Source organism: Mya arenaria, chromosome 9, assembly GCF_026914265.1.
Source record: "Mya arenaria isolate MELC-2E11 chromosome 9, ASM2691426v1".
Taxonomy (NCBI): Eukaryota; Metazoa; Mollusca; class Bivalvia; order Myida; family Myidae; genus Mya; species Mya arenaria.
The window spans coordinates 48,372,276-48,386,570 of NC_069130.1; the positions used below are offsets into that span (position 1 = coordinate 48,372,276).

At 34.4% G+C, this 14,295-nt stretch overlaps 1 protein-coding gene across 1 annotated transcript; it reads left to right on the plus strand.

The window, feature by feature from the left end:
* The first annotated feature begins 7,225 nt into the window (after nt 1-7,225).
* Nucleotides 7,226-14,295, plus strand: LOC128246117 (uncharacterized). The gene is made up of 5 exons (XM_052964316.1): nt 7,226-7,319; nt 7,689-7,856; nt 9,085-9,380; nt 13,294-13,375; nt 14,231-14,295. Exons 1-5 carry the CDS (start codon nt 7,310-7,312, stop codon nt 14,293-14,295), a joined length of 621 nt encoding a protein of 206 aa, XP_052820276.1. The 5' UTR covers nt 7,226-7,309.

The window sequence follows — 14,295 nt, forward strand, 5'->3', positions numbered from 1 at the left end:
GTTTAGTACAAACATTATATGGATAAATCTAACTTCTTATATAATTAAAACGTACTTTATTATGACGATCAGTCATAATAATAAATAACCCTGCTTTTAGTAAAAAGTTTGAAACGACTTATATAAATCTACCTGAATCAGTTTAACATCATATGCAACTGTATTTAGACATAACTTAGAATTGATTTGGGATTTGTAAAAAATGATCTCTTACACAGGCATCATCAAACATCAGACTCCATATAACATAGACTAAATTTTGTTTGTATTATTGCAAGAAATGCAATGACATGTTAATTTTTTATATTAAAACAAAAAGAAAAGGGTATTTTTCAGAGTTCTTTTTTTGGTTATTTAGATCTTTTTATGCACCAGCCAATTGTATATGCCCCCCCCCCCCCACCCTAAGTCCGGAATAGCGGGGACTTTGCCTTCCGGTCTCTCAAAACCCGGGTAAAATACCCGACCTGCAGGGACACACTGCTGGTAAAATCCCTGCCAAATGGCCCCGCAACCCCGAATACCTATGTGAGGCCCATTCCCGACTATTTTCAATATGAACACAAAACCACAATCACTAGGCACTGCGGGGCCACCTGAAAGGTAAAAACACAGCCCATTGTCCCGGTATACCCCTGGAACAAGGGCGAGGGGTGGGCGGGGCAGTGGTTACAATTGACAAGTGCATTACAATCCCGGATTATGCTGCAAATAAAAACAAAATATAAGGTGATAAACTTAGGCTTACTTATGTTGAGGTATATCCAGACCAGTGTTTATATCGCTATTTGTGAACATATATTTGTTCAAAACTGTTGTTTAGTCAGAATTTGATCAAAAATGAGCTTGATACATCAATTTGGACCAAACAATGACTCATGTTCCAGTTAAGTTGACCTGTCCGATTTCCATTCAAAACGAGTCACTAATTACGCAATATAATCGCTACCAGTCTTAGATACACATGCTTTATTGCATAATGACTGCTTTAGATAATGATCCTTTAGTGCATGAGACGATCAATAATGACCTCAAAACATATTTATTGTCAAAAATAAGATTTAATTTCCAAACTTCGAGCAACATTGTTTATACATGAAGTCGCCATTTTGATTGAATTTATTGAAACCCATGCTAAACCGATCGATATGTATACAGTATAAAAACACTACGCATCGGTAACTTCCCTTTACAAAGACACGAAAACTATCGTAGAAAAATTAAACTTGATTATTTTTAGCCTTTATATAAATTATAACCTGAAAAAATCTGCTTGGCGATCAAAATGGAGGTGCGGGCGCACAAAAAAATACATTTTCAAAAAAATAGGAGCGGTAGTTCCGCGGAACGAAATATCAATTTGGTGTGGCCTTAATTTTACCTTTTGTTTTTGTTTTACTTGTCATTATAAGCAAACTATGAGTATCTGTATAAGCATAAGATTAACCAGTCAGTAAACAGGTGTTCCAGTGGTTTAGTGTTCCACAAAACGTTTAAGGCGTTAATCTTATAGCTGCACTCTCACAGATTTACCGTTTTTACAACTTTTTTATTTTTTGTCTTGGAAAGAGCAAATTTTTGCGTTAATATCTGCAAACCAATGATAAAAGACGGCTGACAAAAGATCAGCTAGCAGATTTATGTATTTACATTCGAAAATTAATGTTTTATGGCTTAAACTAACGGTTTAAGAAAAATGCATAAAACGTCAATTTTGGAACTTGAGTATAAAAATCTGCGATTTAATTTTTGTCAGCAGTCTAATATAACTGGTTTCCATGCATTTTCGGAAAAGTTGGCTCGTTCCAAGACGAAAATAAAAAAAGTTGTCAAAACGTTCAATCTGTGAGAGTGCAGCTTTAACATTTGTTGATGCGTGTTAAGTGTGTTTGTAGTGTTTTTACGTTGGTCTCTCTTGTTTGTAACGCCTACTAAACGCCAGCTCCACCACTGATCGGTGGCGAAAAGAAAATGGGTGGTCAACACTTTCGCGGTGCAACTGTGCCTATTTCGTTATTTTTACAGACGTGATTTTGACTTATATTTCATCTGATATCTTTATAAAATGGACTTATCATTAAAATCGGAGAATGTAATACCATGTAAGAACACCTTTACTACAGGTTGGTTACGATTTCGTTGCAGTATAGTACGAGCTATATGTATATATATAATATATATAGTGTGTTGATAGGAGCTTTTCTCCCGATTCGGTCTTGTTCATATTTTTAGATTTGCTAACATTTCGGTGGACAGACACACCGTAAAGAACATTCTTGCGCATGCAAATAGAATCGTTATATAGTACTTCGTCGAAACACATTAAAAATTACAAACTCATCTCAAAAAGGAAATCTGCATAAATTTATAAAAGTGATGGCGTTGTTTCTCAAATGATACGTGATAGACATAGGTCTATTCTCATATGATACGTGATAGACATAGGTCTATGTGATTCCAAAATGTGTTGTTGAGACGTATTTAAGATGATATATGTAAAGCCCAATAACATTGTTGAGGTGCATTTTAAAAGGTCCCGGTAATGACAAAATGTCTTTCTATGATGAATGATAGAAAGCACAAAAACTACTTACCACCATAAGTGCGACAAATACAGGACATGAAAATCACTCCTAACACAATTGCAGCCTTCATTATCACTGACGAATGGGTCATGGACGCTAATAATAAAAGCACCGGAAACACTATGTTGGCAGATACGAGAATGTACCGTCTATGTCGGCTGATACGAGAATTGACCTTCTATGTCGGCTGATACGAGAATTGACCTTCTATGTCGGCTGATACGAGAATTTACCTTCTATGTCGTCAGATACGAGGATTTATCTTCTAAGTCGATCGTTTCGAGGATTTATCTTTCATGTCGGCAGATAAAAAGATTTACCTTCTATGTCTGCAGATACGATGATTTACCTTCTATGTCGGCAGATACGAGGGTCAACCTTCTATGTCGGCAGATACGAGGGTTTACCTTTTATGTCGGCAGATACGAGGGTTTACCTTCCATGTCGACAGATACGATGATTTACCTTGTATGTCGGCAGATACGATGATTTACCTTTTATGACGGCAGATACAAAGGTTTACCTTCCATGTCGGCAAATACGATGATTTACCTTCTATGTCGGCAGATACGACGGTTTACCCTCTATGTCGGTAGATACGACGTTTTAAATTCTGTGTTACCTTCTATGTCGGCGGGTATGAAGATTTACCTTCTCTGTCGGCAGAAACGAGGATTTACCTTATATGTCGGCAGTTAGATTTACCCTCAATGTCGGCAGATACAAGGAATGACCTTCTATTTCAACAGTAACGAGGATTTACCTTCTATGTTGGCAGATACGAGGGTTTACCTTCTATGTCGGCAGTTATGAGGATTTACCTTCTATGCCGACAGTTACGAGGATTTATCTTCTATGTCGGCAGTTACGAAGATTTACCTTCTATGCCGACAGTTACGAAGATTTATCTTCTATGTCGGCAGTTACGAAGATTTACTTTCTATGCCGGCAGTTATGAGGAGTTAACTTCTACGTCGGGCAGTTACGAGGATTTATCTTTTACGTAGGCATATACGAGGATTTTTCTTCTGTGCCGGCAGATACGAGGATTTACCTTCTATGTCGGCAGATACGAGGATTTACCTTCTATGTCGGCAGATACGATGATTTACCTTCTATATCGGCAGATGCGAGGATTTACCTTCTATGTCGGCAGATATGAGGATTTACCATCTGTGTCGGTAGATACGAGGATTAACCTACTATGTCGGCAGTTATAAAGAGTTAACTGCCATGCCTGCAGATACATGGATTCACCTTCTTTGTCGGCAGAAACGAGGATTTACCATTTTTGTTAACCATTAACGTTTTATAGATGCATACAACATCATCCAATATAATCTATCGGGCAATGGCGTACAATTGATTTAAGGATATGGTTCAGTGAGCTATTGATGATGATGATGATGATGATGATGATGATGATGTGATCTCAGAGGTATTGCATTTGGAAAACTTTTCGAAGATACTTTTTGACTAGTTGGTTTTTTTGTATAAGACAATTCATATTTTAATCTTTATTGTGTCGATCGTTGTTTAAACTTTTAATGAACAGTATTTCTGATCTATTCAAAATGCGTGATAAAAGCTTCAGTTGAAGACATGATTCAAAGACTTTATAAAAGCATCCCTGAAACCTACATTTATTATATGCGCATGCGTACCGGAAGGCGATTGTACGATGATGAAAACACGACAGTACGATGATGAAAACGCAATAGTACGATGATGAAAACACGACAGTACGATGATGAAAACGCGATAGTACGATGATGAAAACACGACAGTACGATGATGAAAACGCGATAGTACGATGATGAAAACACGACAGTACGATAATGAAAACGCGATAGTACGATGATGAAAACGCGATAGAACGATGATGAAAACACGACAGTACGATAATGAAAACGCGGTTGTACGAGGATGAAAACGCGAAATCACGATAGTACGATGATGAAAACACGACAGTACGATGATGAAAACGCGATAGTATGATGATGAAAACGCGAAATCACGATAATACGATGGTGAAAACGCGAAAGTACGATGGTGAAAACACGATAGTTTATCGCATTACCATCATCGTACTATCGTATTATCGCGTTTTCGTTATCGTACTGTCGCGTTTTCATCATCAAACTGTCGCGTTTTCACCATCGCAGTTTCGTGATTTCGCGTTTTTATCATCGTACTATCGAGTATCGAGTATCGCGTTTCAGGTCATCACATTCATAGGCGATGGCCCTAACGGCACTCCGTATCAATGTTAACATAATTGCATTCAAATCAAAATGCACTTGTCTGTACCGCAGCCAGTCGATAGCAAAACAATATACATGTAGTCCATATTAGCGCAGTCCTAGTACATTCACTGACTTTCAGATACTTAAAGTTAACAAATACAATCGTTAAACCGCACATCGAATTTATTTAAAAATGTATATGCATGTATATATGTACATTTGTATATAGAAAAATTATATAAATCTTTATTTTTACTCGAAGTAACCATATTCGTTACTTTAAATTCAGATTGCTTTCGTGCCACTATGTCTATTTTTATCTTACAATGCAAACATTTAAAACAGCAGCTTCCGCCGGTTTAAGTGTAAGAGTGTTAAAGTCACGTATTTAAAGAGAATGCATTGTGCATACGGGCGTCTTGTCAAGTATTGAATGGTTGATTATAGTTATGCCATTAACCCTGGCGTGCACTCGTACTGCTTCTCATTCGATATGTGACCTTTAATGAACTTGCTCTAGGGAAGCTATACACAGTGGCGGATCCAGGAATTAATAACTGGGGTGGGGGCACAACCGCTGAACCCTAAAGACTTTTATTTCACTGATATATTTATATATACACAAATGATGTACAAAAGTATTTTTGAATGAAGGTTTGAATTGCATCATCGGTTTTATACCAGCATTTTCAATACATTAATACATGTATTACCATATACAGAAACACATTTGAACAGGGATTCCGCGATTATTTGCATGACTCAGCGATTATCAGTTTTGCGACCCGGGTCAATTATCGCTAATCATGTTGCGGCCCTTAGAACGTTTGTTGGTAAATTCAGTTCTTGTATTAAAATTAAATTTGGCAACTGTGAAACAATGTATTGAATAAATTATCACAATCTATATTGATATACTTGAAACGATTAATTATGAAAATTGTAAAGGGAGACAAACGCGAACGCAGTTTAGGAAAATATGTAAATGTTCGATAACCAGTGTAGACTATTAGGGTGGCGTTTTTTATTCAGCGTTGACAGAATCAAAACAAACGAGGCAGCAAAATTGTACTTACTTAAAAAAAAAAAAACACTCACTGAACTAGTTCTGGCTTCCATAACTTTAATGTTGATATTCTTTTTTATGTTTACAACACATTAAAGTTATGGCGTAACCCCCATAGTAAAGTCAACCAGAATCAATTGAGTGTGATGATGCAATGCAATCACATGACGATGATGACGTCGATGGATTCTATTTATAGTATCGGATTCACATTGTTCATTTAATTGAATCCAATTGCAGTAAGGCTGAAAATACCTTTTGATAAGTGAAAACAATTGATTTATTCCAAATTTGTAATTAGTTATTTACTAATTATTCAAAATAGAAAAAATAACAGCAAAATAAACACTACATTTGTGAGGTCAAATGTAGGTCACATGGGTATTTTCTGAAAATCTTGGTGTCACGTGATTAACTTTGAACACAACTATGACGTAGTTATGTAATGCTTATAATCGGATTTATTAATATGATAAATTAACTATCTATAAAGCGTCTTTTGGTTTTGAAAATGTGTTTGTGAACTACATTTTACTTCATTTACCTGAGGATATAGCTATTTTATCTGTACATTGCATACAAGTGAAATAACAGCGTGACATAAAAATGTCACGAATTCTGGTAGGGTTTGGATACGGCGTTCTCTTCAGCTAACACGTCCAAAAAGGTAATATATAACGTGTTCGCTGAAGTTCTTTAGCTATCACTGAACATACATGTTGAGATCAAGAGTACGAGGTATTTGTTTATTTTAGTACAGAACGTTTTTATACTTGCTACGAATTCATTTTTATTAACCTGAATTATAAAATTCAAGACATGAACAGGAAGATGTCAGTGAATCATACACAACAAATATTCAGATAGACCTTTTGCTGAAATTTTAAATTGATGGAAAAACAGATAGGGAACAAAATGTGTTTGCCTATTAACCAAACTTGGCCTAAACTAAAATAGATTTTAGATTTTATCGTCGTCAAGTCTAGAGAAGATAACGTCAAGCCTAGAGAAGAGAAGAATTTACAACTGGATCGCAAATAAATTTTCAGGAAAATAAAATAGCGTTACAAAAGAAGAAAAAAAGAATCTATTGAAGAGGTTAATGCATGGCTGTTGCGTGATTATTGGCCCTCATACTCAAAAAGCCACTCGACTACGTCTCGGGTCGTTATGAGATACTCGGACCAATTATCAGCAACGGCCCGGCTACGCCATGTACAAAGAAGAGTCCGTAGGTTTATTTGCCGGCAGACTTGGGTAAACGGGCCCTTATGCCCCCCTCTAGACCCGCCACTGGAACATTCAGCCTGCTTGCGGTTGAAATATATATTTGAGATGCATTCAGTTATAAAGTTATTTATGTGATCAGTAGTCAATTGCGCATTAATTTCAAAAAGAGATAAAGGCTTACAATGAGATTAAGTGAGTTTTGTTTTTGTTTTATTTACATTTGTGTCTAGACTGATTATTGAACAGTTTCTTCACTTAACTTTAATAATTGAACTAAATCAAGAAGGCAAATGCCAGTTCTAAGCAAACCATTGAAATTTGCTTCTATTGTTTTATTTTAAATACAAGTATAAGAGAATAATTGTTTGTTTGGGTGTAAGGTCGCAATAGAAAAATTGAGATGAATGTTGAGGTTCCCTGATTTGACGTAAAGGTGCACATTATAGATTAAAGCAAAATGAAATATGACTGCAGATAAAAATTTACTATATCTTATAATTTTAACCCCATGGGTATTGGATATCTTTTATGTGACATGCATGCCATACCATTACATTGCAGGATTAATCAGAAGGGCAAAATGGTTTGTCCTCTGTCTGGTCAGCTTTGTCATCTTCGTTCGCACTCAATACAATCTTCAAATCAATACGGAAGACTTCACTAAAATACACGTACCACATGTACAGAACGAGTCCATTTTGGTGCATGAAGTCGAGGACCCTAATGTTGGTAATACTTTTATAGACTTGATATTTATGATATTTTATGTGCACAATAATGTATGTTTAAGGTATTTTTTTCACACACTGTTGTTTGCAAACAGTTTAAATTGAATCGAGTTATTATTTTCACTTTTTTTAAACACCAACAAGTCAAGCCAGTGATTGCCCGGAATTGTGGAAATGCAAATATTAAATAATTACATTTTACGATAAAATATTAATAATAAGTATTTTCTTTCACATTTGTTCTCACAAATTACGTCTTGTTTAAACTTCCTACATCAGCATCTTACACATTTACTATCTGTCTGTAATCATTACACTTACAAATGATATTTGTTGATGTTTGACATGATAAAACATAAGAGTATCTTTAGAGAGACTATACACCAGATTATACAACTGCAAGAAAAAAAGAAAATTCTTACATAAAATTGATAAGTTGTGTACAGCACATTTTATATTAATTACTGATGTATCACATCGCTTACGACATAAGGAATGTACATTTCGAAGTCTGTGCGTATTTTTCAAATTGGAAATGAACCGGGTTTGTCTACCACGTTAATCCCAGGTACACTTATATGTACTAATCAAATGACTTTAACATGCTAAATATACACAATAAATTGGGAAACCGTTATTTGCTATTTTTAAAAAGGTAAACTCAGCTGAGACAGCGACAAAATATTAATTTAGTGTAATATGGTGTAACATCGGCCTCATACTAACTCGTATTGACAAGTCTAGTCTTCTTTTGAAGAAATACTGTACTTTCCCGAGTGTTGGACCTTCTGGTGTCTAGTTCCTTTAACAGCCTTTGTTGATACTAACTTTATATTACACATCATATCATAACATATTGTTTATTCAGCATTTAACGTTACCATAGCCATAGTTCATAGCCATAAAGCATGTACAACACATCGTCGTAAATGGCAAAGTCATGGTCAACATAGAAGTATAAACAATATATATTGTTTTGTTTTTTTCTACAATCTGATATTATACATTTGTTTCGTTGGCGAATGGCAAATATAAGATTTTAAGTATATTCTACTTAAATTGTATTTGTTTACTGTCCATAGAAAAAGGAATAAGCCCTATGTACATTTATGAGTAATGTATTCAGTCAATAAAGTCAAACAATAACATTATAACAGGACAATGAGATTCGTTAAATCAATTTCCCATTCATTAGGCGCTTGAACCCAATTACATATTTTATGTTTCAGGAAGTCAACAAATGCAACATAACTGCTCTGAATGGTTCGAAGACAACTTTCATTTGAATATTGAACGAGTAAAATTGCACCAGAACATGCATGATAAACGCGTCAACAACACACTGAAGTCGTCGGAGCACTTCCAGGATGTGCGTTTTCCGGTCATCGTTACGGCTGCCAGCCGAGATTTTTTCGACATAAGTCAAGGTCTTATTCAGAGTATCTACGTTCATCTTGTACCAAAATATGAAGATGTGAAGCTCATATACTACGACATGGGACTCACTGAATTGCAACGAAACATTGTAAGTATTACTTCTGTAAGTATTTTGTATCTGTACTTAGTTTAAATTCATTGCTAGTGAATTGTATCAAGCATAACTATTTAAGATTCCAAAGTTTTCAGTCTGCTTAATTGAAATTACTTCGTGATATATTTGTAGCGTGTTTTGTTATATTTATTGGATGTGTATTTATGATGGGAATATTCAAATATTATTACCTATCAGGGACCTACCAAATTTGTATTTCTTGTTTTAAGAATCATCAATAGACGGAAACATGAAGATAATAAATTATACATGTTTAAACTTCACATTGAGCTGTCACATTACGGCTAACATGTTTATAAAGTCATGGCAGATGTATGTTCCTTATCCACTTCAAGTGTGCCAATATCCCAAACAAGTATGTTTTCAATTGAATAAAGAGAATACTTCCTTGATGTAATAAAATGCAAGATCAACTCGAAAAGTAGAAGAAAATTTACTGAATACGTAGTTTAAGTAATATATTATCTTATTTAGTATAATGTATGACCACTTATGCATACTTCGTATCCAAATACAGGTGATATACATGTCAGAAAACAGCATTAATATCAAACTAATAATATTAAAACCAACGCAATTAAATTTGAGTATTAACTATTTGAACTTACAGCAAAGGTGACAGGCGTCAATCAATTTAAGTCGGACTCGATATATTTATTAAACATTAAATTGGTTTTTAATATTATTAATATCATTTTTATTATTAGTTGTATTATTATTATCATTTTTGTGAATAGTAGAAGTAGTAGTAGTAGTAGTAGTAGTAGTAGTAGCCGTAGCGCCGTAGCAGTAGCAGTAGCAGTAGCAGACAACGACAGCAGAAGTACTGGTAGTAGTAGTAGTAGTATTTATTATTATTTTATTATTACATTATTGTTATTATTATTATTATTAATATTAATATAATTAATATGATTCATTGATTCATTGATTCATTCATTGATTGATTCATTCATTCATTCATTCATTCATTCATTCATTCATTCATTCATTCATTCATTCATTCATTCATTCATTCATTCATTCATCCATCCATCCATCCATCCATCCATCCATCCATCATCCATCCATCCATCCACCCATCCATCCATCCATCGATTCATTCATTCATTCATTCATTCATTCATTCATTCATTCATTCATTCATTCATTCATTCATTCATTCATTCATTCATTCATTCATTCATTCATATATTCATTCGTTCGTTCGTTCGATCGTTCGTTCGTTCGTTCGTTCGTTCGTTCGTTCGTTCATTTATTCATTCATTCATTCATTCATTCACTCATTTATACATCCATTTATTCATTCATTATTTATCATCATTAAATGTTTATTTAAAGTGACACTCTTATTCAAAATCAATACATACACATGTATAACAAACGTGTATTTATTAGCAGAAAACGCAAACATATTTAATGAGTGGTGAATGCTAAAAGATTTACTGTGGTCTACTATAGTCTCATAAGGTAGAAATACTGTGTTTAATGCTCATTACTTTCAAATTAAACTCGGTATCCTTCATAAGAAACATTGTTTTTGACATGTATTCATCCTTTTTGGAATATTAAAAAAATAAATTGTGTTAAATCTTATCTGTGAGTAAGAGTGCATCTTTAAATAAATAGCAGTTGAGTACGTTGTATTAACTAGTGAACAATTTATAAAATAGGTTTGTTTGTACTAATTTATTTAAGTTCGTTTGTGCAGACAGCCGAAAACTGATATGAATTACTCTTGCGTCCGTTTCCTGGATTGAAACATAGTGCTGGGCCCGTCCGTATTCAATTAGCATCTTAGTGAATATTTTCAACGAGAATTTCGTAATTTTTGACAACGATTATTTTAGATACCCGCTACTTTTCATCAGATTAATTCATATCCAAAATTGTTTAGACTGGGCCCGTCCGTATTCAATAAGCATCTTAGTGAATATTTTCAACGAGAATTTCGTAATTTTTGACAACGATTATTTTAGATACCCGCTACTTTTCATCAGATTAATTCATATCCAAAATTGTTTAGACTGGGCCCGTCCGTATTCAATAAGCATCTTAGTGAATATTTTCAACGAGAATTTCGTAATTTTTGACAACGATTATTTTAGATACCCGCTACTTTTCATCAGATTAATTCATATCCAAAATTGTTTAGACTGGGCCCGTCCGTATTCAATAAGCATCTTAGTGAATATTTTCAACGAGAATTTCGTAATTTTTGACAACGATTATTTTTGATACCCGCTACTTTTCATCAGATTAATTCATATCCAAATTTGTTTAGACTGTGTCCGTCCGTATTCAATAAGCATCTTAGTGAATATTTTCAACGAGAATTTCGTAATTTTTGACAACGATTATTTTTGATACCCGCTACTTTTCATCAGATTAATTCATATCCAAATTTGTTTAGACTGTGCCCGTCCGTATTCAATAAGCATCTTAGTGAATATTTTCAACGAGAATTTCGTAATTTTTGACAACGATTATTTTTGATACCCGCTACTTTTCATCAGATTAATTCATATCCAAATTTGTTTAGACTGTGCCCGTCCGTATTCAATAGGCATCTTAGTGAATATTTTCAACGAGAATTTCGTAATTTTTGACAACGATTATTTTAGATACCCGCTACTTTTCATCAGATTAATTCATATCCAAATTTGTTGAGACTGTGCCCGTCCGTATTCAATAAGCATCTTAGTGAATATTTTCAACGAGAATTTCGTAATTTTTGACAACGATTATTTTAGATACCCGCTACTTTTCATCAGATTAATTCATATCCAAATTTGTTTAGACTGTGCCCGTCCGTATTCAATAAGCATCTTAGTGAATATTTTCAACGAGAATTTCGTAATTTTTGACAACGATTATTTTAGATACCCGCTACTTTTCATCAGATTAATTCATATCCAAAATTGTTTAGACTGGGCCCGTCCGTATTCAATAAGCATCTTAGTGAATATTTTCAACGAGAATTTCGTAATTTTTGACAACGATTATTTTAGATACCCGCTACTTTTCATCAGATTAATTCATATCCAAATTTGTTGAGACTGTGTCCGTTCGTATTCAATAAGCATCTTAGTGAATATTTTCAACGAGAATTTCGTAATTTTTGACAACGATTATTTTAGATACCCGCTACTTTTCATCAGATTAATTCATATCCAAATTTGTTGAGACTGTGCCCGTTCGTATTCAATAAGCATCTAAGTGAATATTTTCAACGAGAATTTCGTAATTTTTGACAACGATTATTTTTGATACCCGCTACTTTTCATCAGATTAATTCATATCCAAATTTGTTGAGACTGTGCCCGTTCGTATTCAATAAGCATCTTAGTGAATATTTTCAACGAGAATTTCATAATTTTTGACAACGATTATTTTAGATACCCGCTAGTTTTCATCCGATTAATTCATATCCAAATTTGTTTAGACTGTGCCCGTCCGTATTCAATAAGCATCTTAGTGAATATTTTCAACGAGAATTTCGTAATTTTTGACAACGATTATTTTAGATACCCGCTACTTTTCATCAGATTAATTCATATCCAAATTTGTTTAGACCATTTTCTTCCTTATTTTCATATCTTTAGTGTACAAACCTTGTTTGTTTTCATTAAATTCAAATTAGAAAAAGGCAAGTTTTCGCTTAGTTGAAAATTGTTACTAAGATGCTTATTGAATACGGGCCCTGGTGTTTTTTTGGCAATCAATGAGAAAATCACTTGTCGGCGATAGAACCCACAACCTGTTGTAGTACATGTAATACACAGGTACTCGTCACGTGTGCCAGAGTTTAACACTGCTACTCGGAACCTCCGATAGACGTATACTAATATCTTTTCCAGCTACTTAAACACTGCAATATTTGCAGTTTAGTAACGTTCCAGTTCCAAAATCACCCTCCCCACGTGCGGAATTTGAAGACCTATACATGGAAACCTCTTATTGTCAAGGTACGTAGATGTAAAACTCAGGGGCCAGGTTGACAGAGCTTAAAAAAAATTAATCATGTAAGATAAATAAACAGTTTGAACATTTTCGTTTCCGTTTCTTGGATGGAACATATTTGATTATCTATTGTTGAAAATAATATATCTTCACTCGTCACGCCCGTACCATCCTTCCATCTGTCGGTCCGTCCGTCTGTCCGTCCTGAAAAAGGCTTCCTGCTAAAGAATTCTGACATTAAAAATCGTTCATACGTCCGAGGTTGATTCGATGGAAAATGGCCGAAGTGTTCCAATTGATATGATGTGATCATATGAAAATTCAGTGCACTTGAATCCGCACTGCCATAAAGTGAGGTATATGTCTTGCAGGAGTGAAAATTATCCTTTTACAATGTGCTTAATTGTGAAGCATACATGCCTGCTGCGACAGCGATTTTATCACCATTATGTTACAATTAACGAAACTTGATAACATAGTGGTGACGTCAATGCTCAAATGTTCAATGCAGAAAAAGCCAAAATGTTTTATCAATTTATGTTATACAATTTGCCCAAAATATGGCAATATCAAAATTAAAGTTACAATATTAAGAGTCTGTTGATTTAATTTATCTAATATATAGGTAGGGCCAATTAAGTATTACCCAGATCGAAATTAGGTCATTGACGGACAGCATATTAACCCCTTCACCCCTTATACGCCCCCCCCCCCCTTCGGTTTTTATTTCAAATTCGGGGTTTGGTATGATAAATATTACGACCTGTCAAAAATTCATTACGCAACCTCCTAATTGCGTACATTCGGCTACCGACTGAACTAAAAAATGAGTAGCTAACCAGTATCGTTTCATCTTACAGGAGCTCCTTCAGAACTTCTCGTGGGTGTGGTGGGCAGACACATCAGCGAGATTTTTATCAAATGA

What these genes read in the sequence shown, in the direction of transcription:
- LOC128246117 (XM_052964316.1), top strand. An exon ending in CTGAATTGCAACGAAACATT is followed by an intron (nt 9,381 to 13,293) that starts GTAAGTATTACT and finishes CAATATTTGCAG; the next exon opens with TTTAGTAACGTTCCAGTTCC. An exon ending in GGAAACCTCTTATTGTCAAG is followed by an intron (nt 13,376 to 14,230) that starts GTACGTAGATGT and finishes TTCATCTTACAG; the next exon opens with GAGCTCCTTCAGAACTTCTC.